Source organism: Saccopteryx leptura, chromosome 6, assembly GCF_036850995.1.
Source record: "Saccopteryx leptura isolate mSacLep1 chromosome 6, mSacLep1_pri_phased_curated, whole genome shotgun sequence".
Lineage (NCBI taxonomy): Eukaryota > Metazoa > Chordata > Mammalia > Chiroptera > Emballonuridae > Saccopteryx > Saccopteryx leptura.
This window is the reverse complement of record NC_089508.1, coordinates 64,230,353-64,255,272: the sequence shown is the minus strand read 5'-3', so window position 1 is coordinate 64,255,272 and position 24,920 is coordinate 64,230,353. Positions and strand designations below refer to the sequence as shown.

Below are 24,920 nucleotides of genomic sequence, written 5' to 3'. Positions count from 1 at the left end.
TACCTCATTTTTCAGCTCGTGAATTGAGTTTTTCATCTCTGTTTGATTTGTTTTTATAGTTTCAATTTCCTTGGAAATATATTCTTTGTGTTCAATGAGTTGTTTTCTGATCTCCCTAAATTGCCTTTCTGTGTCTTTTGTATATCTCAGAGTATTTTTAGGATTTCTATTTTAAATTCTCTGTCGTTTAACTCCAAGGTTTCCAATATATTAAATTTTTTCTCCATAGATTTTTCCTCATCTATCTGTGTTACCTCTCTTTCTTTTCTATCCATGATATTCGATTTTCTCTTCCTTAATGGCATCTGAGGGTGGTTTTGTTGGTAGTATTAATGAGATTTAATAAAGAATAAAAAGTTAAAAAAATTAAAAATTGAAAAGTTGTTTTTTTATAAAAAATTAATAATGAAATAAAGAAAAATAAAATAAAAATTTTAAAAAAGGAAATTATTCCCCCCCTCCTTTTTTCCTCTCCTCTCCTCTCCCCTCTTTCTTGAAAAAATCTTGTGGTGAACTGTGAATTATATTGTACTAAATAGAACAAACAATGCCTGTAATGGAGGGCCTGAAATGGGGAGAAGTAATAAAGGGGAAAAAAGAAAAAAAAAAAAAGAAAAAAAAAAGGAGGGTATGGACCTACAAAAAGCAAATAAGGAAAAAATTTGGGTCAAGAATAAAATGATTTGATTTTAGGTGTTGGTTGACTAAGAGTTATGATGAGAGGAATAAGAGAGAAACGGGAAAATGGGGGGACAAATTAAAAAATTACTATTGTATTTAGTGGAACAAGAACTAGATAAAATGGAGAGCCAGGGATGGGAGCACTGCTAGTGAGTTAAAAAGGTGAAATAAAACCCCCCAAAATGCCACAAACAGAAGTTTGAGTCCCAGATAAGTTAATTTGTTCGTTATTGAGGTTTGAATGAGAGGAGACGTAAAGGAGAAAGGAAGAAACTAATATAGAGGGAGAAAAGAAAGAGAGAGAGAGAAAAAAAGAGGGAACCACTAAAAGAAGAAAAAAGAGGCCTGACCTGTGGTGATGCAGTGGATAAAGCGTCGACCTGGAAATGCTGAGGTCGCCGGTTTGAAACCCTGGGCTTGCCTGGTCAAAGCACATATGGGAGTTAATGCTTCCTGCTCCTCCCCCCTTCTCTCTCTCTCTCTCCTCTCTCTCTCTCCCTCTCTCTCTCCTTTCTAAAATGAATAAAAAATAAAAAATAAATAAAAGAAGAAAAAAGAGGAGAGAGAGAGAGAGAGAGTTAAGGGTTTTGGAGTGCAACCCTCATAGAGAGAAAGGAAGAGGAAAGAAAAGATAATGGGAGATGTAACACTTATGGGTAGTATAGTTCAAGGAGAGGAGAGAGTAAGACCAGCAGAGAGTTAAACGACCAAATTGGAGGGGGGAAAAAAAAATCAAGAATGAAGATAAGAGAAAAAAACAAAGATACTAAAATGGGATAGGTTATAACGTCTGTGGATTATTCTTGATTTTGAGAGGTATCTTCTTGCTTTTTCTTTTCTCTCCCTCTTCCTGGTTGGTGACTCTGTATCCCGGGTTCTGCCCCTTTGGCACGCTCAGGTAGAGGTTTGCAGTTGATAAGTCTCTATGGTGATGTCATGTATTGTGCTTCAGTCTCGTTGGCAGTCGAGGCTCATTAGCATTTATAGGCTTCAACAGTGAGAGAGTCCATGTTCCTGGAGCCTTTCTCCTAGTCTTTCCTTCCTCAATTAGTAGCCTGATAATCCAGCTATGGGGTTGCTGCTGCCTCTGCCTGGATAGTAAGAGGCTCAAAGAGCTGGCAACTCCCCACTCTATTCCCACTCAGCACAGGGCTCTGGGTAAGGCTCAGTCAGTCAGAGCTGCTAGCATAATCAGGCGGGGCTTCCGCCCACTCAAAGACCTCTGGCTCTGCCACTCTGTCCAGTAACATGGGCGGGCGCCCACTCCCGGGGCCCTTGGAGGAAACTCTCGCTATCTGCGCGCGCAGACCAGGATATCAGGCCGGCAGTCTCACACTCTGAGTGAAAACCCCTGCCCGCATGGAAAAGTTCCAGCGTTGGAATTGGCTCTCGCTCCCTCCCCGTGCGCGGCTTTTTCAGGGCGCTGGGGCGGCCTGGAGATTCTGCTTTTGACCCACACAGAAGCCCCTGACTCTGCCCCTCTGTGGGATAACAACGGCGGCGCCCAGTGCTGAAGTGTTTGGAGGAATCTCTTGCCCACTCTCCATGTGCATCGACCAGGATATCAGGCCAGCCGCCTCACACTTTGAGTGAGACCCCGCCCACATGGAAAAGTTCCAGCGTTGGAATTGGCTATCACTCCCTTCCCCTGCGCGGCTTTTTCAGGGCGCTGGGGCGGCCCGAGATTCCGCTTTTGGCCCACACAAAGGCCCCTGACTCTGCCCCTCTGTGGGGTAACACAGGCACCCACTGCTGAAGTGCTTGGAGGAATCTCTTGCCCACTCTCCATGCGCGTCGACCAGGATATCAGGCTGGCTGCCTCACACTTTGAGTGAAACCCCCGCCCCCACGGAAAAGTTCCAGCATTGGAATTGGCTCTCGCTCCCTCCCCGTGTGTGGCTTTTTCAGGGCGCTGGGGTGGCCCGGAGATTCCACTTTCGGCCCACACAAAGGCCTCTGACTCTGCCTCTCTGTGGGATAACACGGGCGCCCACTCCCGGGGCTTTCAAAGGAATCTCTCACCCACTATCTGCACGCGCTGACCAGGAGATCGGGGAAAATGGCTGCTCCACTTGTCTCTATCTGAGTTTGGCACGAGCGTTAGCTTGTATTGCCTGGGGTGCCACAGGAACAGTTTTTCCTTGGCTTGGATCTCCGTGCCACAGCCTGGTTCGGCCGTTTGTGCCGCGGCCTGGATCTAGTCACCCCCTTTGCCCACCTTAGTTTCTATATTCTCAGTTCCCAGTGAAAGCAGCCCTATTTAGGTTAGTGAGGAAGGCAGAGCATTTCTTACTCCCTATTTCCTTCGGGGTTTGATTATATATTTAGCCAATTTTTTGCTCGACCATACCTTCAGGTGTATTGTGAAACAGCTGGAGGCTCCAAGGATAGGTTTTTCTGTTTCTGGTTGAAGATCTTGTTGAGTTTTGGGGGAGATTTATCGGTATCGCTTCCTACTGCACCATTACTCTCATGTTGTTGATTTTTTTTTTGTATTTTTCTGAAGCTAGAAACGGGGAGAGACAGTCAGACAGACTCCCGCATGCGCCCGACTGGGATCCACCCGGCACACCCACCAGGGGGCGACACTCTGCCCACCAGGGGGCGATGCTCTGCCCCTCTGGGGCATCGCTCTGCGGCGACCAGAGCCACTCTAGCACCTGGGGCAGAGGCCAAGGAGCCATCCCCAGCGCCCGGGCCATCTTTGCTCCAATGGAGCCTCGGCTGCGGGAGGGGAAGAGAGAGACAGAGAGGAAGGAGAGGGGGAGGGGTGTAGAAGCAGATGGGCGCTTCTCCTGTGTGCCCTGGCTGGGAATCAAACCCAGGACTTCTGCATGCCAGGCCGACGCTCTACCACTGAGCCAACCGGCCAGGGGCTCGTGTTGTTGATTTTTAATAGTACTTTACATACTAAGATTAGCTCTCTACTGACATTTAGAAATTATTTCCTAATTTATCATATTTTAAATATTGCTTATAGTGTTTTTCCATGCAGACATGTTTTATTTGTATGTATCCAGATTTAGCCAATCTTTTATGGTTTTAGATTTGGTGTTTTGCTTGGAACTGCATTTCCCTCTTCAAAATTGTTTTTCATCATTTTTCTCCATTGTTTTTTTTTTTAGTGTGTGTGTGTGCGTGCGCGCGTGTGTGTGTGTGTGTGTGTGTGTGTGTGTGTGTTAGAGAGAGAGAGAGAGAGAGAGAGAGAGAGAGAGAAATAGATAGGGATAGATAGATGGAAAGGGAGAGAGATGAAAAGCATAAATTCTTCGTTGTGGCACCTTAGTTGTTCATTGATTGCTTTTTCTTATGTGCCTTGACTGGGGGGCTACAGCAGAGCTAGTGACCCCTTGCTCAAGCCAACGACCTTCAGCTTCAAGCCAGCAACCTTTGGGCTCAAGCCAGCAACCCCACAACCAAGCAGGCCGGCAACCTTGGGGTTTCATACCTGGATCCTCTGCATCCCAGTCCGACACTGTATCCTCTGCGCCACCTCTGCGTCAGGCAGTTTTCTCCATTATTCTTATAGTATCATTTTTCACATTTGAATTTGCAACTACTCTGGAATTTACTTAAGTGTAAATAATGACATAAGATTTCAGTTTGGGTTCCCCCACCCCAAATGCCATATGTTGAATAAAATATCACTTCCCCAATTAATTTAAAATGTCACTTTTCTATGGGTCTACCTTTGTACTTTCTGCCTTGATATATTCATTTATGTGCCTGTTACAAAGTGCTTAAATTTTTGTAATTTTTAAAAATAATTTGGTTTGCCTACAGTACTCCTCTCCTTTCCTTCATTCCTTCACCTTCTTGTTCATTGTTTTTCTGGCTATTTTTCAGAGTTTATATTTTCATTTAAACTCTAGCGAGTTTGTCTAGTTATAATCTAAAAATACACATAATTTTTCCTTTTATCTGGTCCTTACATTTTTTCTTGTCTAATCATTTTATTAGTAATTCCAGAACAATGTTAAATAACAAAGGCACATACCAGAAATGTTAGTAATAAACATTTGCCCAACTTTTCATTTTCAACCAAGAGACTGAAAATTATTTTATCCTTGTTTACTCTTCTCCCTCTCTTATTCTCTCAACGACAGTAAAGGAGCCTCCCGGGTCTTCCCTCTTCCCAAGTTCTTTACACAGATCCCTCTCCCATGCCGTAAGGCTTTATCTGAGACATACTTCCTTCCTTCAGTGTATAAGCATACTCGCTGCTTCACTTTAGGGTAAGTAGCCAGTTTTCAACATTTTTTTTTCCTTCAAATTACAATAGAATACAAGAGATGTGGAGAAAAGCATATGTTCCACATCCAGTAAATTGAATTGAAATCTTGGAAATACCATTTCTTTTATGGATCCTGCTTCAGAATTATGATTCCTAAAACTGAAGGTACATGTCTCTTATCATTACTAAAAAGTTCTCGGCTATTTCCTTTTCAAATATTGCCTCTTCCTTTATTTTCCCTAATTTCTCCTTCTAGAATTCCTGTTAGACATAAGATGGAGCTTTTATCTTTCCTCTGTATCTCTTAGTGTCTTTCATATTAACTCTTTATCTTTCTTTGTTAAATTCTGTGTATTTTCTTCTGATCTAGCTTCTAGTTCACCAGTTCGCTCTTCAACTCTGTCAAACTTGCCATTTAACTTCTGACCATAAAGTTTTAAATATCAATGGCTATGTTATTTTTATAAATTAAGTCATTTGTTTTTATTCAAACCAGCCTTGTACCTTTAATGATGCCTTCTTTTCCCAGATGTTTCCATTCATTTTACATTTGTAATTATTTTTAAAAAATTTATTTTATTGCCTCCATCTGATATATTACTTGAAATTCTTACTGGTCAAATCCTGCTTTTTTTGGTTTACTGGCCGTCGCTCATGGTTGTAGCTGAGGGGTTGAGGAAGGAATGAGTTTGTCATTTTAAATTGAATCCTGTAAGGTCTGGGTGGAGATGTTCCCTTTGAAAAGATTTTGCTTTGCTTCTACCAAGTAATCCAGAGGTATCATCAACCACAAGTCACTTTGTTAATTCTTTTATCAATTTCTTGGCTGAGACATTCCCGGGTGGGGGGTGGGAGGCAGTGTAAACTTGTAAGCTTGAACCTCAAACCTTTGTAAAAACAGACTTAGGGGAGTCTAAGACAGACTGGGCCCAGGATTTCCGTTTTCAGGGTTAGGGGACTGTCCGTTGCAGCACACTACTGCTAACAAATCCAAGGCTTTCTCTCCTAAGGAATGTAGCCATAAAAACCAACCACCTTGATTACTAATACTGTCAAACAAAATCACACTCAGTATCAGATTGTTGTAAATTCTCTCTGTTGCTGCTGTTGTTGCTGTTGTCTTCTGAGTTGTGGGGGAGAAAGGTAGTCTTGGGCCATTTCCCTCACTTTCTTGAGAGATCAACAGTCCATTTAAATAACATGTTCATTATATTTTATCCTGCATTATCTAAATGTTTTATAGTGAGAGAGTTATTCAGTTATATAGTCTCTATTATTTAGTCATATTGCCCAAAATAGGAGACCAGAGAATACCATATAAAGATTTTTTGTTTATAAAAATGCCAAAGAAAACATCCCTTATTGAATATTTCTAAATAGATGGTTAACTATCTTACCAACTTCAAAAGATTAGAATGTACTTCTCATATTTCCTAAGTCTCACAATAAACCAATATGGATTATATGTGAGCCTTTCTAAACAATTTTAAGCTGTATTTTTTAAATTTTCAAATTCTATCTATCTTTGAACATTAATAGCGACTCCTATTTTGAAAACTTTCACTTGACCCTGCTGCCTCTTAATTACTTTATTTAATCAGCCAGTAATCATGTGAGTATCTAATGTGTACCAAGCATTTTTCTGGGTAGTGACAAAACAATTTTGGAACTTATATTTTAGTAGATAGAGACAAACATATAATATATCAAGCGGTGATGAGTGACATGTACAAAAGCAAAGCTGGATAACAGGTCAGGAAGTAACCATCTGGTTGGGGCTATGAGGAAAAGCAACAACTATTTTGTATAAGGTGGGCAGTAAAGTCCTTTTGGACAAGGTGACATCTGAAAAGCTTTAAAGGATGAGAGAGAGAGCCAGGCAGATCTATGGAAGACCAGCTTTCCAGACAGAACAATAAATATTCCTGGGGCAGAAGCACCCTGGACTACTCCACAGCCAGTGTACCTGCAGAGGAGTGAGTGAGGGGAGCAAGGGTAGGAAACAAGGCCGGGGAGTCCATCTCCCCCCATATTCCCTCCTCATCTAATCAATTACTATTACCATCCCAATGTCTCTTGAATTTGTATCTCAGACTCGATCTTTGTTCAGGTCTTTACTATCCCTATCTAATTCATCTGAGATTGGTTAATACAGCCTATTCTACACCAGTGGTAGCCAACCTGATCCCTACTGCCCACTAGTGGGTGTTCCAGCTTTCATGGTGGGTGGTCACAGAGCAACCAAAGTCTAAATAAAAAGATAGATTTAACTATAATAAGTTGTTTTACAAAGATGTATTCTGCCAAACTTAGAGAAAATCCAACATAAAGTACTTGGTAAGTAATTATTATTATATGCTTTAACTTGCTGTAACTTTGCTTTATAAATTTTATAAAGTAAAGTTACTTCCCTACTTTATAAACCACCATTACTGTGGAACCGGTGGGCGGTTAGAAAATTTTACTACTAACAGAGATACAAAAGTTATCTACCCCTGTTCTGCACTGTAGGTACTCCACTAATATTAGACAATAACATATTTGGATTACTTTTTCCAAATATGTTGTCTTGACTGGCTCCTCATCAAGGACCTAATGGATTTTTGTCCCTGAATTTGGTTTCCTTTAGTTTTATGACCTCTGGTTTGAAACAATGTGATGAGAAATGAAGTTACATTCATGTACAAATTTGATAGACTAGACCTCTATTTTATTATAAGCTCAATTGGCACAATGTTCACAAAAGATCCACTTCACTTTTACAGGCTTATAAGTAGAAGAACACAATGACTCATAAAAATATGGCACTTCGATAACAAATTTAATCAAAGGATTTCCAAATACAGGTTATTTATTTCAATAATTAAAGATGGTTCATGTATATGCAATATATCATTTGTGCACATTTAATTATATATGTGTTTAAGGCCAGTGGAATCTGTGTAGCTAACCGCTTATTTGGTTCTTGAAAAGTGGAAATATACAAAATTGTCTTCTTTTTAACTACACAAATAGACTACAAAAAATGTTCCCTGATATGTAAATGTAAAAATATGATTTACTCCACTGACATCTTATGGCAATTTTAGAAGGCACTGCTTGTGATTAGGACTCGGCCATTAAATGTCAATATTTTCCTCTCTAAAATGTACAATTCAAATGCATAGGACACAATGACTTCCTTAGGATTTAAAGAAAGTTCTCATGTTAAGGACAGAAATATATAACATCTTAGTAACCAAAGCTCAGTTTTTTAAGGGAGTTGTGGGAGGGCAGTGGCAAAAAAAACAGGATAGGTACTCAGTAAAAAGCCATTTGAAAATAATCATGTAAAAGCCATTACATTCCATAATAGTTGTATTTTTCTAATTACACTTCTGCCAAACATTTGCCACCACAAAAGAGATTTATTCTTATTCTTTACTTAAATTATAATGTATTTGTTCCTAAATAGCTATCAAGCTTTATGGAAATTTTAATCTATTTATACCACTTCAATAAATAGGAACTTTCCCCTTTGAACTTTAAGAACTGCTATGAAGCAAATTTTTAAACCATCTTTAATTTGGTATAAAGACACTTTGGCAATATATATAGAATACATAAGCTTGGCAAAACCCAGCAAGTACAGATGCCCATGATCTCAATGAAAAATATGGGCTATAGAACACTTCCATTTTTCTTATTTTGAGCTAGAGTACAAATGTAACTGATTAAATATAATCATCTATCTTCCACTAAATAGCAAACCAACTTTTTACATAATTGAAAACTAATTCCTTGAAGTCAACCCGTATAAAATTAAAACGAGGTGCAAATATCAATGACACAGAGCCTGATGATGAAGATAGATGATTAGTTTGCATGCTAATTGAAAGTGAAGTTTGAGGATGCCAGACCAATATTATAAATATGAAGAAAAAGAAGCTAAATAGTTATTATTACAAATAACTTCAGCATAAGCACCACCTATGCCGAGTATAAATGCACAGATCATGGTGAACTGAATATAGTTCCCTGACCTTTCAATCAAACCTTCAGAGCAATAGGAATACACATAGCAGGGAGCCAGAAGCCCCACTTCAGTTGCTCATGCTACATTAAGCCACCCCTGCCCTCACCCCCCAATACCTCTCCCACCAACAAGAATCACAGTGAGTATATAATTGGTCAATCCAGTTTATCCAGAGTCTATAGATATTGCCATAATTTGTCCAATTCTCATTTTAAATAGAATGCTTATATAAATTAATATTTGAAGACACTGAACCAATGTTTGTGTATATTCTTGTTTAGTAAGTGGTTTTGATGGCATTTTAGAAGGTCACCTACAATATAAGTAGGATATTTTAATTTGGATTAAAGACTGATAGTCATCTTTCACAATAAATGCACTCTAATGTGGCTACAAAATACTGAGTTCTTGAATGATCCACTATAGGCTAAGGTTTTACAAGGCACTTGTGGCTATGTGCAATATTTCTCTTAACTCTCAGGCTGAATCTTAAAGAAATATTTTTAAAGCTGCAGCAAATTGATTTTAAAACTGGATGCTTTATTGATTGGTCTAACTGGAGTGGTGAGAAGGAGTTTGTACTCAATGCCCATTAATCTCTCTCTGTGCCAGCTATCAGCCATAGTGAAGATTACAGACACGGGCCACTTAAATTATTGTGTAGCTCACTTGACTTTTCAACAGCCACATGCCCCCTTCTGCTTTCCTTCACTTAACTGCTCTGTAGAGGTATGGCCATTAGATCGCACCACTCCTTCAGGAATCCAGGACTTGTCCACACACCGTTCCATTCGCTTCATTATCAGGTCCAAGAGCGTCTCAATTGCTTGGCTTATGTTTGTCCCATTGGCGGCACTAGTTTCAAAGTAGGGGATTCTGGAAGACAGAGACAACTCAGATAACAGCTTGTAGAAGGAAAATACAGTGAGCTTTGCCTTTGCTAATTCAATGTATAAAATAGAGTACAAACATACAAGGCAACAAAAGCACTTTAATGCCACAGGGTACACTAAAAGTTGAAAAGGCAATAAAATAAAATAATTGACACTGTATTCCTAATAGAGATGTAAAACTTCTGAAAGTTTCCATTCTCACTTTATATTAGTAGATGATTAAAGTGTGGCCCAAAAAGACCAAGTAACTTGTGCAATTTCATAATGCTAAAAGGAACGAAGTTAGTAGTAGAATCCGCAGCTGTTTGATTCCAGGGTATCTAACTTAGCACATAGGGGAAAAATTGACATTAGAAGGAAATCAGAACCACTGGCTGTTTGCCTGTTTGCCTAGTTGATGCTAATCAACTTCAGGTGATATTCCTGGACCATACACTTGAATGCATTCTGAATTCTGCATCTCAGAGCTCCTCAAGGATATCAGTCTTAAGTATGCTTGTTTTGTTATCCAAAGACCTGTGGTATATGTATAATTTTTTTAAGTAACTCACAAAGCATTATTTCAAAACTATAAGGCTGCTTATCACATAATCTCTTAGTGGCTACCCTTTATACATTTGAATTAGCCTTTACAACAGGATTAATTAATACATTGAATCAGTCTTTGCAACAGAATTAATCAACTGCAAAATCCTTCCTGCTTTTTAATAAAGGCATGAAAACAGTAATATGATTGTATTTCCTCAAACTGTTTATTTCATTTCCACCACTTAGTAAGAAATCTGACTAAAATGCTCTCAGATGTAAAAACTCCAAAAGAACCTTGTTTTAGCACCTCAGGGAGTCCTAGAATTGAATTCAGTCAAGTATTTTTTACATTTATAGGGACTTTAAAATCCTCCATTACTTTTCTTAAACAATGTCTTTTGTTTCCTGTGTTCTCCTAATACTATATCAGTGACTCTGATTTCAATTTCAGTTATTCTTGTATTATTTCCTGGCTAGAAGCAGCTTCCATAGAAGAGCTTTTAGATTTTTTAAACCTTCTCTGTGCTTCTACAGTTGTTTTCAGAATTGTTCTGCTTCTTATGTCATGGAGAGGCAGGTTAGGGTGTCCATGTGTAGGGATGGAAGGCTATTTTCCCACTGCCATTCATCAGAGTGCCATCTTATCTGCACACTTCCTATCAGAGCTGCAACTTGACCTCTGCAATTCTCTCCTGTTTTAGTATAGATTCTAAAAAACGAACTAAGGAACTACAACTTCATTTGAGCATTTATCTAGCCATTTGTGAGTTTTGCAAGACATGGTTGCTCCAATGACTCTACCATGCCCACATATGCTGACTCTAAAATATCTTAATCACAGAAGGTTCTGTTGGGTAAATTACATGCTCTCAGTGATTTTTAAACCTCCTGCCTGTCTATCACTTTGGTTACTATCAGTCTTGTTCCCTCCCTCTTTATCAGGCACCTTATCCACAAAGTGAAGATAATGCATCTTTTCTACCCCTCTCGTCTCATGCAGTATTTGATTATCAAGTACCCATGATGTTATTGAGTTAACTCCCAAGTATACTTTGTGATGTTGCCATTGTTACAGAAATTGAATTTTGGATTGAGAATTCTCAAAACTTAAATACCCTTACATTTTCTTCATTATGTTATTTCTCAAATATACCCATAAAGAATCATATCTACAGAACATTTCTTATACTTAAGGGGAAGGCTTGATCACTCTACTGCCATATTTTTTAAGTGAGTGGAGGGGAAGTAATGAGACAGATTCCCGCATGTGCCCCAACTGGGATCCACCCAGCAACTCCATCTGGGGCCAATGCTTGAGTCAACCAAGTTATCCTCAGCATCTGAGGCCAATACTCGGACCAACCGAGCCACTGACTGCAGGAAGGGAAGAGAGAGATAGGGGAGAGAGAAAGGAAGCTTCTCCTGTGTACTCTGACCAGAGATTGAACCCAGGATGTCTGCACACCAAGCCAGCACTCTATCCACTGAGCCAACTGGCCAGGGCCTCTACTGCTATTTAGAAATATACCATTTCATGAAAAGCAACTGAAAAACAAATCCCTCCTTCTGAGAATAATGAGCTGAAATTGAAAATACAAAAAAAAAGTGTATAATAAACATTCTTGTAAGTATTCGTAATAATAATGTACATCTAATTTTTTTAATTTCCACAAATTCAATTATAAATACCTTCCAACTCTAGAGTCCTCAAACTTACTAAACATCGCAACTGAATCTCACTAGATCTTTCTGCTTTCCATAGTTTCTTCACTATTGGCTCCTGAAAATTACCTCACAGTGATTTTTAAGGCTTAAAAAGAGAAAACAGTTGAAATTACTTTTAAAAACTATAAAACCTATTTGTGGAAATTACAGAGAATTTGGACAAAGGTAAAGAGCCATAACCTCTAGAGCCAGACTTCCTGGATGCAAGTCTGGTACAACTTGTTACGAACTGTGAACCCCAGCAAGCTATTCATCTCTGTGCCTCTGCTGCTCCCTCCATAAAACTAGATAACATCAGGCCCTTCTTATAAGAATTAAACAAGCTGACATTTAAAACACTTAGATTGCAATCAGATATATAGGAAATGTGTCATTTTTGACAAATGTGTCATTGATAGGCATTTCTTACTTCTAACACAGAAATGGGTTACAGTTACAAAAGTTTGGCTGTAATTTTGTTTGAAACTCAGAACACATAGAAACAACATCACTGAATCATGGAAAGTCATAGCTTTAAGAGCCATTGGTGCCTGACCACGTGGTGGCGCAGTGGATAGAGCCTCGGACTGGGATGCGGAAGGACCCAGGTTCGAGACCCCAAGGTCGCCAGCTTGAGCACAGGTTCATCTGGTTTGAGCAAACGCTCACCAGATTGGACCCAAGGTCACTGGCTCGAGCAAGGGGTTACTTGGTCTGCTGAAGGCCCGCGGTCAAGGCACATATGAGAAGGCAATCAATGAACAATTAAGGTGTCGCAAAGCACAACGAAAAACTAATGATCGATGCTTCTCATCTCTCCACTACTGTCTGTCTGTCCCTGTCTATTCCTCTCTCTGACTCACTCTCTGTCTCTGTTAAAAAAAAAAAAAAAAAAGAGCCATTGGTAACATTATAGACATTAAATTCCCAGTCTAATTTACTGTTGATTTAATCCACAATGTAGCTGATCTAAATTTTGATACCTGGGACCAGAGCTTCCTGCACCAGGGACCTCTCACTCAGGCCTACCTGTCCCAGCCAAAGTGTTTCATGCTCCAAAGCATTTGCCTCCCTTCACTCCTCATCAAACCCCTCATTTCCCCTCAAGTGATCATCTCTAAATGCTGACAGAAAATGAACCTTACTTTACTGATTAATGCTCAAGAATAAATGACCAATGCCTCTAGCAGAACTATGAGCTATTGTCTAATGTTTACTAACTTAAGTAAATGCTTAATTGGTAGTATGTCAGGTATAAGATGTATATTTTAAGTCCTTCATATTAAAAGATGTACAATATTAACAAGATGTTAGATTTATAACGTCAAATTCAAGTAACAAATTTTTATCCTTCAATTAGAGGTATATTTCCCTGCCATTTGTGAATCTCCAGATGAAGTGACCAGAAGTCAGGTTAACAACCTGAAAGTCTGTAACTGATCGTTTAGTCTTCTGAGCAATTCGGGCAACGAGGGTTTTGTTACTACAAGAATAAAATATTAGAGTTTACTGCTCTCCACTCTTAGCTCTTTGAGCTACCAGACGAAAAGCAAACTATATATAGATGAGATCCACAGAGAAGACTTTACTGAATAATGAAATGATGCCCCTCGAGACAGAAGTGGGCCTTGTGCTCACATTTGAAAATTGGACTGCTCAGCTTGTCTTAAAGGCATATAAAATCTGGTGGATGGAGTAATATTTTTGTGTTCATATCATCTTGTTGTTTACGTTTTGAAGGCATTTGGGGTACTTTATCTGAACACTTCTCTGTATCTGTAAAGAGGGGGTGTCTGTCGGTCGTGGGAAGAAGGAAATAAGATAATACATGTAAAGGGCTTAGCACAAGCCTAGCACCCAACAAGCACTCAATAAAAGTTCATCTAATGAAGTTTTTCCTAAAAGTGATATTCTGTTTTTCCAAAACATACTAGACAAAAGTTTAGTAATATTAATTTAAATTCAAGAGGATCCGTTCTTCTTTTTTAACCAATGGTATTGTTCCTTCTCTCCACATGGTGGAGCTAATGTAGCAGTATCTCCAAACCTTTGAAAAAAAACCCTGTGTAGTTAATGGTGATATCAATCTGTAAATGACTACTTACGGGCCAGTTGAAACACATGCAAAACACCAAATCTAGTGTGCTTTTAAAAAATATATTAGCCCTGGCCAGTGGATCAGTGGATGGAGTGTCAGCCCAGCGTATGGACATCCTGGGTTTGATTCTGGTCAGGGCACAAAAGAGAAGTGACTTTCTACTTCTTTCCCTTTCCCTCTCCCCCTTTTCTCTCTCTTCCCTTCCTTCAGCCAGTGGCTTGATTGGTTCAAGCATGGTCCTGGGCGCTGAGAATAGCTCCGTTGGAGCACATCAGCCTCAGGTGCTAAAAATAGCTCAGTACTCAAGCATCAGGCCCTAGAAGGAGTTGTAGGGGTGGATCATGGCTGGAGAGCATGCAGGAGTCTGTCTCACTATCTCCCTTCCTCTCACCTATAGGTAGATAATGATAGATAGATAGATAGATAGATAGATAGATAGATAGATAGATATAGATAGATGATAGATAGATAATAAAATACCTTAATCACAAATTTAAAAATAAAATAAAATGACAAACAGCTTCAAATCAATGAGGGGGGTTATTACCATTTGCATTTTTTCACTATGATACCTATATATCCAGCTCACGCCATAGATCAGGACCTACATCCAGCTGGTTGCACTATAATATGCAAGGTCCCTGTCAGAATTTGGCAGGAATAAAAGGAGGTATATTTGATGATCATCTCAAATGGTTCTAGATATTTGGCTCGCATATGGATCAGAAATTATGGAGAAATGTTTCACTCAAGTAAAAAAATGAGTCTTACTACTTTTCATAGCTCGTTGGATGCTAAGTGAACATATAGTAAGCAGTGATATTCAACCTTTTTCTTCTCGTGGCGCACATAAACTAATTACTAAAATTCTGCAGCATACCATATTTTTTGCCAATCTGACAATTAAATAGTTATACTTTTGATTTACAAAAGCTAATGACAATAGTAATTATACACATGTGTCTTTCTTCCACATGTTCATGCACTAATCATGCAAAGTTCTTGCAGCCTATATCAAGCTACAGGTGCCTTCCCTTGGTGCAGATCACTTGTGGGCCACTGGGAGGGATGGTTTTCAGATCGCTTGCCTGCCACCAAGAGAGGTGGTGTTCCCATTTGCTCACCCGCTGCCATGAGAAGCACTTTTTCCATACCTGTTTGCTCACCTGCTGTTGCAAGAATCTAATAAACTGAAATGGCCTAACGCCTTTGGGCTCCATGGTTCTCCCATGGTCTGCTCGTATCCGATCTGAACCTGCCTAACCTCCCCCACGGGCATTACACCTGGCATAGTCAGCAGGATTCAGCTTAGACCAGTATGGAACCGGCATTACAGTTCTCGTCACAAGAAAAAAAAGTTGTAGCTGTATGTGGTGATGGATGTTAACTAAACTTATTTTGGTAATTATTTTGTAATACATACTCATATCAAATCATTATATTGTACACCTAAAACTAATACAATATTACATGCAAACTATATCTCAATTTTTAAAGTTTGCTGCCGATTTCTTTTTACAGAACAAGAAATATGTACATTCTATTATCACACTTTCATTGCATTCATAATTTTCTCTATTTCTCTCAACTCTAAATCAAGAATAAAAGGCTCATAATGACCACCAATTATCCTCTGTAAGTGAATCAGAGTGGGGGAGGAAATTTAGGTGCAACCATCATTACTCACAGAGTAAAATCCTTGTCTGCCCACTGTAGCTGGCGTTCCCTCAGTACCACTCCCACGGCCCCTTCCCAGTCTATATCACAGCTGATACAATTAATGGTATGAGGAAAAAATCCTTTTTCTCTTTAGCATGGATTTTCCAATGAGAAGTCATTGAGCACGTTACCCTCACCCATGCACGGCACACACAGACAACTGCTTCATATTCTGGGCATACATAGGTGATTCTGTCCAGCTATTATTCTGTCCAGGAAAATATCTGCACACGTACACCTGGAAGTAACTTGGCATCTACACTGGTGGTTCTCAAAGTGCAGACCTCAAACAGCAGCAGCAGCTGGAAATCAATTAGAAATGAAAATTTGGGGGCTTTGACCCAGACCTACTGGATCAGAAACTATAGGACCCAGCGTTCAGGGGATTCTAGTGCATACTAAAGCTTGAGATCCAATAGCAATGTCCAAAAGAGGAATGTGGGTGATACTATCATCTGCTCTCTTCTAATTGTCACTGACTTTGTAGCTATTCTTAAAAGCGCTTCAGCAACAGTGTGAATTTTAATAGATTGCCGGACTACAAGTTTGAATATACCTTTGTTTTGTTCTCTTCTCTGATTTCACTGACAGTATTACTCAGTACAACATACTGGAAAGCATTGTTTTGCACTTGTTCTGAAAATAGCTTGATTGGTTTACCAAAAAATCACTTTGTTGTGTTAGGAAGCAACCTAACATCATGTTATAATTTAAACAAGTCCTATAGCAAAAAAAGAAATAACAGGGAATTAGAGGTAAATGGATTCTTGTTTACTAAAAATAAATGTTCTGTATTCATTATCATGCATCCAATTCGCCCTCTCCTTTTTGGGCTGCTGCACAAGATTCTTGTTCTCGGATTTACTTGTCCCAGCACCCACAGATTTAGTTCCCAGCACCCACAGATTTATCTCCACATTTGCACTACAACATGTTCTTTATTAGGTTTGCAAAGTTCTTCTGAGACATGAGTTTGTCATTCTCCGAATGTATGTATATTTCAGAGAATCACTTGTGAGCCAATGATCTATTTTTATGACTTAAGGATAGAAGGTAGCATGATAATAACACAAGGGCAAATTTATCAGATAACATACAAATGACATGTCATAAATCATGCTGTTTTCTGACTGTTAGCATATAAGTCAACTGACCAACATAGCCCTTTAGGGCCTGTGCACTCAATGAAAATATGATTGTTAAGAATGAAAAAATATTTCTGTAAAAATAATCATTAAATTGATATATCAAATTTGCTATAAGCAGTGAACCAAATGGCCTCATATTTTCCTCTGAGACTGCCCAACAGCCTACAGAACTATACTGCACACTTCCTAGACCTTAAGGGAATTCTATTTCCACCCCTTTCCATTCTTACCCAATAGTTTCAATTACCTTACCTGCTAACCCCATCTCTCCTTATTTTAATTCAATCCAGAAACTTTAGGTTGAGTCTCTCTTTAAAACGCTCTCCAAACCTGTGATCTAAGCACAGATGAAAAACAACCCTTGTGTATCCCCAGGTTCCCCATATAGTCAGAGGGCAACTGAGGGCTCTTTGATACCAGGCAGGATGCGGCATCCTGAGAACCAAGGAAACAAAGGGCTGACGAAGCCCAGAGGAGGAAGACGTCAAGCCTGACTCTCCCTCAACACCTGAGGATACACTTGTTTTATCTACTTCACTCTACTAAATGTTCTATTTTTCTTTTGTCCTTTAACATTTCTCAAAAGCCTATTCTAGTAGGTTCATGGTTTACATTGCTTCATCACTTACTTCCTCTGTACGCCCCTTGCAACACAGCTTCCAGCTTCAACGCTTCAGTATGTGATCACTCCCTGTGCATTACAGGAGTGCCTCTCAAGGGAGGGAAGGAGCACATCAGAACTGCCTGCAGGATTTCATCACTTCAGCCAGTGGTTCTCAACCACAGGCCATGAAAACCACGTGGAGAGCTTTGAAAAGACACCATTGTCCAGGCACCCAACTCTGGTGGCTTTGTAAAATGTCAACTTGACTAGTTTGAACGAAATTTCCCAGAATTTCCTTTCCTTTAATTTTTTAATTTTTTTTTTATTTATTAGAGAGGAAAGAGAGAGAGAGAGAAGGGGGGAGGAGCAAGAAGCATCAACTCCCCTATGTGCCTTGACCAGGCAAGCCCAGGGTTTCGAACTGGCGACCTCAGCATTCCAGGTTGATGCTTTATCCACCACTGCGCCACCACAGGTCAGGCAACCCTTTCCAGTTAAGAGTAGCTCACAGAGAGCTCTGGGGAAGTCTGGGGAACAGAAGTGGAGCAAAAGCCATTCCTTAGCTCTCATATATTGTCACTTAACTGCTGGATCACTTCAGCATAAGCCAGCAGCTGGACCTGCACCTGCTCTACCTTTCCCTAGATCCTCCTCCAGCCTCCCTGACTCCTGGGCTGGGTGTGTGTGTTTAGCTCTGTGAGAAGGGCCCAGGCTGCTGCCATGCCTTCCAGGTCAGAGGCAGCAACGACACAGGGTTCGGTCCGTCAGTGTGGGTCCCGGCTGCTTCTTGCTCTCTCTCACTTTAAATTCATCTTCCCTTCCCGATTGCCTATATTAGTGGCTTCAAGCGGCAGCATTAGACTCAAACATAGCACCTTACAGAAACTGTCTACCCAGCTCCCACAACTACATAAGGTCAAATCCCTTTATAAGGATGTTTATTCAACTGAACCTTGCCTAATAAACCACTCCAGACCAATTATGTCAGAAGTTCAGCCATGAGCCTTTGTTGAAAGTATTTGTTAAAAGCTCCCCATTCGACACCACCTACTCTTGCATCTCGTTGCAAATCCTTACCAGAGTAAGACAGCTGAGTTGATGGGAACTGCCTCCTTCCCGGTGAGCTGGACTTGAGAAAGATTTCAAATCCTGTTCCCTCTGTGTGGTCTCTGATTTAGTCCTTTCCCTCTTCCACAAAGCCAGCCCCTGCCCACCTCACAGACCACTGTAGTCCATTTCCAGTCCTTCCTCCTTCCATCTCATCCCACCCACAACCCCCGGGGCTGATCTGGAAGAGTACTCATGACATCCCTCTGTGTTCAAAGGCTTTCAGCAACTCCCTGTCCCCCAGGAAATCAATTCTGCTCTCCTTACTTGGTATTCAAAGCTCTCCAGCCTCTGGCTTCTTCCCCATGTGAGCCCTACCCTTGAGTGCTTTCTGAACCTCCATCAGCCCAAGGAAGAGTGAAGCACCAGTCACACAATGAAGAGGGAAAGGGCCTCCTCTGACCTTCTTGGATTCTGCCTAACAACCAAGGCCACCAGTCAGGTAACAGCCCTATCTGCACAGCACTCCACACCACTCCACACACATCCTCCCCGGCCCCTTTCTTCACCACTCCACCTGCTGCTTCCTACTTATATCAGGGGTAATAAACACGTACACATTTGAGTTTTCACTGTAGTGGAGGTAGAAAGAAAGTAAAGTAGAAATTCCTTTGTAGAAGTGTCCTCGACACCTTACGAAAAAGTGGCTGACCCCTCCCTTTCATGTTCAATTAACGCTGCTGCTACTATGACCCTCTTCCCAGAGCTCAAGGACAAAGACAGTGTTTATTGATTCTCTACCACAAAGACACAGTCAAAACTGAAGGGGATCCTCTCCCAGCACAGAAATTTCAAAGCCAGTATGGAGCAGCATAGGAAGTACCTTTGAAATTTCCTTGCTGAACATAGAGGATTTCCTTATCCCGGAGGTCATTTACTTGCATCTTATAAAGGAGGTCTTGCAAAATTAGGGCATTGGCCCTCAAAGCTGTCTTTCTTCAAACACCAAGAAGTTGAGAAAATGGGACTAAAATACTGAATGAAGACACTTCCCCAATGCTTTTTCTATGGTTCCCACTATTATTTCTTTATTTATTTATTTATTGAGACAGACAGATAGGAAGGGAGAGAGATGAAATGCATCAACTTGTAGTTGTGACACTTTAGTGGTTCATTGATTGCTTCTCATATGTGCCTTGACCGGGGCAGGGGGGGGGGGTGCTCTAGCTGAGCCAGTGACCCCCTTGCTCAAGCCAGTGACCTTGGGCTTCAAGCCAGCACCTTTTAGGCTGAAACCCACTATTATTTAATATTACTATATAAAATAGATGTTTGTATACCAAGGCCTATATTTGAGTGTTTTGTTTTTATTCTTTTGCTTTTATCTTTTTTGTTATCTATTTATGTGCTAATGCTTAAATGGGAAATGTCTTCTCTAGATTTCTCCACAAAAATACTCACCCGTATTTTTCTGCAAGTCCTCTGGCTTCCTCCTCTTTCACTGCCCTCTGGTCTTCCAGGTCACTCTTATTTCCGCATAACACTATATCTGGGTTTTCACAGTACGCATGCACTTGTAGCTGGCCTGTTAATATAAGAAGAAAATTATAGGTAAACAATAACATATGCGTATGATCAACGGAGAATACATGCAAAAGTGCCGTGAAAACTGTAAATGGATATACAGATATAAGGAACAGATACAGTGCTTTCAAAGCATCCAAAAGTATGTGTGTGCATGCATGCACACAACACACAAGAGGTGGAAGTCTTTTTATGAAGGCCATGTGAAAAAACTTGGAGGATTTCCTAGTGTATATTGTCATCTTGAAACTAATTTTTCACATATTGTCTCTCCATAGCAATCACAATTTCAAAAATTGTCTCCCTATAAGCTGACCTATTCCTATAAAAAAAAGTTTTTCACAGTTTTCTCTTATTCTAAGACAGAATCAATTCATTTAAAACAAAATACAAGATTAAATGAAGGGAGAAAACCCAGAATGAACAGTCAATAATTCAGTCACCAGAACCAAGAAAAAAGCAGGAAACTACAATTCTTATTCCACAGCTTTTCTGTCTTTTCACCTGAGAACATGTAAATAGCAATTAAATCAAACAAGAGGGCTTCACGAAGCTAAATAGTTCAATCTCCTTAAAAAAGGAAAATCAAGTCTTTTTTACTGATCACACCTCATAATAAAAGTAAAACAGCTTAAACTTTCACAAAGTTTATAGCCTAATTTATTTTTTTCATGGTTAACCAGAAAAGTGTTGACATTTTAGTTCCTCATTATGAACTCATGTTCACTTTTATCTTATCAACAGAAAGTCAAGGTGGCAAGGATTTACTGAGCATTCATTCACATTGGCCTGATATCTGGTATAGAATTTCAGGGCAATGACCTTTGCTCTCAAGGGACAACCAGATAAACGAGAACTATAGAAGCAAGACCAACTGTGTAGTTTTCAATAACAGCCATGCCCTTTCTTTCCTCAACACTGTTACACATGCTGTCCCCACATCTTTGAACACCCAACCACAACCTTCCTTCACAGACTCTCCACCCTTCCTTTAAGACTTGCTTATCATTTACCTCTGCTGTGAAACTCTTCTGGTCTCCAGGGGGGCTCTGTGTTCTGTTAACACCTTCTATGGCCAGTGTCATGGTTGAAAGCATGAACTCACAATCCAGTGTAGGCCGAGTCCTGGCGCTGCCATTTACTAGCTGTGCCACCCTAGGAAACTTATTGGACTTCTCTGTGCCTTGGTTTCGCCACATGTAAATGTTGATAATAATGGTGCTTATTTCAAAGGGTTCAAGTGAGGACTGAATGAGTTAATTTAGTGATTCTGTAGGTCAGGTCCATGGACCAGCAGCCTAAGAACTTACTAGAAATATAAATTCTCAGGTTCCCAACCCAGATCTACTGAATCAGGAACAATCAGCACAGGGCCTGGATTCTGTGTTTTAACAAGCCCTCTGGGTGATCCAAAGGCACACCCTCATTTCAGAACCACTAAGTTAATACATTAAAGCATTTAAAGTGCTATGTAAAAAAATAAAATAAAAGTGAAGTGCTATGTAAATATTACACAATAATGTTTATGATTATTTGGGGGAGGCTGTGAAGTATAATTATTGGTAGTTTCTATTTTTTCCTAATTTTTCTACAAAGACTGTGAACTACTTATATGAAAAGTAAATTAGCTTGACCAGGTGGAGACACAGTGAATAGGGCAGTGGTTCTCAAAGTGTGCGCCAGGGCGAACTGGTATGCCCTATGGTATTCCAGAGAAATATGTGCCTGTTGGGGACCAAAAAACCAACAGGATTTTTGAAGTTTAGATATTTGGGGGACAGAGGTGTGGGGAATTGGCTATAAACTGATAGTCTGCCGAACCCCCCACCTCACTTGTCTGATTAGGTTGCAAAAGGCTGTTAAGCTGTGGTGCTAGATTGTTTACACTACCACCCATGTTCCCCGGAAAGACTGGAGGCAAATTTCTTCTATCCTTTGTTAGGTGTAAAGTTAAGATGATATGTATGGTGGGGATTTTCTGCACTTGGTAAAATTCTTGGTTTGCCTTGGAAACATGATCAGAGACCATTGATTTGCTAATGGCCTCATTTTTCCCTAAAAATAATCAAGATGTGGTTTTTGGGTGCGCTTTGTTCTTGCCAGCAGCAATTACAGGGCCCTCCCGACCCCAACCCTGTACTTTCTTAAGTCCATGTATTTTCTGAATTCTGCACGGTTCCCACTCGGGACCTGGAATTACTAGCTGCACTGGTTCATGGTATGTGCCCAAATATAAAAATAAATATAGGTACTCTATTGTACCATTTCATTATGGAAATACCGCTCTTTTTGTTAACACATCATTACATATATTATATTTATTATTAACACATCATATTATTTTTAGATAAATACACCCAAATAAAATGGATAGATTTCTCAAAAAGAAGCATGATATTGAAGAATTAGATTCTGGAAGTGAGCTAAAGTTAAGTGTAAATAAAATAGGACTTGAAGGCTGATGGACAGAATTTAATTTATAGCATTTTCCATCACTTAACACTGAACAATATGATTGAATTAGAAACCTATTCATGGAAGCTTCAAGTGATTTTGGTTTAACATTAGCAGAGGAAGAAGAACTGGCAGCTATATCCACTGATCGTGGATTGACGATAAAACATAAGGAATTGTCTCTTGAAGCCTTTTGGATTTCTATAAAAGAAGAATATGTGGCAATATATAAAAAAGCTTTGAACATTTTACTACAATTTTCAACATCTTATTTATGTGAATTAGCATTTTCTACCCTCAACACAAGAGTAAAAAGAGAGGAATTCTTCAATGTATTGATGAGGAAATGAGAGTTTGCCTTTCAAATATATGCCCAACATTGAAGAACTCGCTAGGACACATCAGGCTCATGTTTCTCATAAACACAACAATGAAAAAACTTAACACATTCACACCGGGACCTGCCAAATTTACTAAATCTTACTAAGAATGTATCTATATATATAAAAAGATAAATATTTTGTCTTTTTAAATATTTTTAACCCCTCTTTTTTATGAATTCTAAAAAGCATAACTCAAAAAATGTAACATAAAAATGTTTTTTAATGTCAGAATAAATTTAATTTTATTGTATTTATTTCATTTAATTACCATAAAAGCATGCTTGGACTTTTTTTTCTTTAATATTTGACTTAATTATTATAACATATTTCTCAGCAATTTGTCTATAGTGCACCTGCAATTATTTATAGGATTTTAAATGCGCCCAACTTCAAAAAGTTTGAGAACCACTGGAATAGAGCGTTGGCCTGGCATTCTGAGAATGCCAGGAGGTCACTGGCTTGAACGTGGGCTCACCAGCTTGAGCACAGGGTTGCTGACTTGAGCGTGGGATCATAGACATGACTCCATGGTCACTAGCTTGAACCCAAAGGTCACTGGAATAAAGCCCAAGATTGCTGGCTTGAGCAAGAAGTCACTTGCTCAGCTTGAGCCCCCTGGTCAAGGCACATATGAGAAAGCAATAGATGAACAACAAAGGTCTCATCTCTCTCCCTTCCTGTCTGTCTGGCTCTCTCTCTCTCTCTCTCCCTCTCAGAAAAAAAAGTAAATTAATTAATGCTGTTAAAAAATCTTACCAAGGAAAAAGGCACATACTTAAATAACTGCAACTAAAGATGGTGTGTGATAAGAACCCTAAAAGTAGTACAAAATGTAATAAAAGTTAAAATGAAGGAAAAAAATTTAATTGAACTAAAGTTATCCCAGAAAATTTCATGGCGGTTATATTTTGCCAAATATTAAAGAATAAGTAGACTTCTACTCAGTTAAAATAAATGGAAGTAAGTGTGTGAGGGGCTTTTCAGAAAGAGGGAATAACAGGACTAAAAATATACAGGCCAAAACATGTAGAAGACATACCTGTTGGACTCTTGTACGATTTATGTGAGGCTACAGAAGAACAGTTTAGAAAGTGAGGCAACTTCAAAGTTTCCTTACAAAATATGCTGCCACCGGATGGGGAATGACTGTGGACAAGACTGCTTACTCTCCAAGCTCCAGGAAGACAGGTTAGTCAAGATAAAGCTACCTGATTTCTTTCAGATGCAGGCCCAGAGGACATGGCTTTCTGTTCGGTCTCCTAAACTCAAGAGGGGCTCATTTTTAGACTCTTATCGCTTCCCAAGAGGGTGTGGACAGACGTGGCATCAAGAGAGAAGGAAGGAACTGCAGCACAGCTGTGGAGATGCTGAGGAGTATGCACACCTGCTCTCCTCTCCCTGAGCCTTCCCGAGTCAGCTCCTTCTTAGTGAAACACTGCTCCGATCTGGTATGCACCACGTATGTGTGGCTAGATGGGTGGGTGGGTGCAGAGATAGACAGACAGACACATAAATACATATACGTATATGTATATATATTTTTAAACTATTATTCAGTAAAATAAATATCTTTATATGTTATATTAAATAAATTTACTTACATTAAACAAAAAAAGAAGAAATGAATGACCCCTGCAATAGTCAAAATGCTAACAGGCAGAGGAAAAACAAAATGTATAGATAATTAACTCCTAATTTTTACTCCTAATTAAGATCTGATATTACCAACCCTAACACAGAATATTATTCCTTTGAAAAAGAACCAGGACTAGAGAAGAGAATACTTTCCAGTGAAGATATAAAGTCTTCATTGTGTATGTTTTATTTA

At 39.5% G+C, this 24,920-nt stretch overlaps 1 protein-coding gene across 10 annotated transcripts in view; it reads right to left on the bottom strand.

Moving 5' to 3' along the window:
- Positions 1-7,614: 7,614 nt before the first annotated feature.
- The window catches only part of RAB27A (RAB27A, member RAS oncogene family), an 82,521-nt gene continuing 65,215 nt past the window's right edge, over positions 7,615-24,920 (bottom strand). For all 10 annotated transcript variants that reach the window (XM_066342572.1, XM_066342574.1, XM_066342571.1 and 7 more), the window contains 2 exons: positions 20,133-20,256; positions 7,615-9,806 (listed from right to left, as the gene is read on the bottom strand). In XM_066342572.1, coding sequence (XP_066198669.1) covers positions 9,608-9,806; positions 20,133-20,256 — 323 coding nt within the window. In that variant the 3' untranslated portion in view covers positions 7,615-9,607. The remainder of the gene's footprint in view (positions 9,807-20,132; positions 20,257-24,920) is intronic.